The sequence below is a fragment of the Ailuropoda melanoleuca genome, chromosome 13 (assembly GCF_002007445.2).
Source record: "Ailuropoda melanoleuca isolate Jingjing chromosome 13, ASM200744v2, whole genome shotgun sequence".
In the NCBI taxonomy this organism is placed as follows: domain Eukaryota; kingdom Metazoa; phylum Chordata; class Mammalia; order Carnivora; family Ursidae; genus Ailuropoda; species Ailuropoda melanoleuca.
Window position 1 is genome coordinate 46,431,487 of NC_048230.1, and position 916 is coordinate 46,432,402.

Genomic DNA, 916 nt, shown 5'->3' on the forward strand with positions numbered 1-916 from the left:
CAGAGATAGAGACAGCCAGCGAGAGAGGGAACACAAGCAGGGGGAGTGGGAGAGGAAGAAGCAGGCTCATAGCGGAGGAGCCTGATGTGGGGCTCATCCCATAATGCCAGGATCACGCCCTGAGTTGAAGGCAGACGCTTAACCACTGTGCCACCCAGGCACCCCCATGTCCCTATTTTAGAATGTTTAAAGGCCAAGTCTGGTACAGGTGGGAGCTAGCAGGGTTGAATTTGACCTGGCTGCCCCAGGGACGCATGGGGTCCCCAGTCGGGGTCTTTCTATCCCTCTGTAGTTTGTACTCCCTCTAGGGCCCCCACCTATGGCCACTCATGGCTGGCAAGGACGCACCTTCTCCACCTGCGGAAAGAGGCAGATATGAGGGGGCAGCATAAGGGGAGAAAACCCAAACACCCAAAGACAGGAGTGAAGCTGCACGGGATCTGCGGAGGCCACCCCTTCGAGTCCCGGGGAACCAAGTGTCCAGGCTCCAGTGGGGCAGCCGCTCTGGACACGGCCGGGTGACGGGTGGGAACGGGCTGGGCCGTTGGTGAGGTAGCCGGTCAGCCTGGCCGCGCTGGGCAAGCATGCCTGACTTTTCGCCGCAGCGCCTGTCCCCGGGCCGCCGGGGGCGCTCGGCCGCCAAGAGGTGCCCAAAGTTAGGGAAACAAAGAGCGGAGCCTTCAGGCTGGGAAGAGCGGCCCCGGCGCCCCGAATCGGGGGCGCCGCTGGGTACCGGGAGCCACGCCCTGGGGGATCGCGGTGGGGCCGCGTTCCCATGGGCTGGCCCGGGGCCAGCAGGTGCCCCTTCCGGGAGGCCGGCCCGGCCGGGGTCCGAAGGGTTAAGGCCACCGGCCGCCCCTCCCCCGCCCCCTCTCCGCCCCCTCCCCGGGGCGCGGGGCTCGGGCTCCCGGGCGGG

The 916-nt window shown here is 66.8% G+C and overlaps 1 protein-coding gene across 1 annotated transcript in view; it reads left to right on the forward strand.

The window, feature by feature from the left end:
• The first annotated feature begins 584 nt into the window (after positions 1-584).
• The window catches only part of LOC117795740 (laminin subunit alpha-5-like), a 15,444-nt gene continuing 15,112 nt past the window's right edge, over positions 585-916 (forward strand). The window contains exon 1 of the mRNA XM_034641569.1: positions 585-646. Within this exon, the coding sequence (XP_034497460.1) occupies positions 585-646 (62 nt within the window). The remainder of the gene's footprint in view (positions 647-916) is intronic.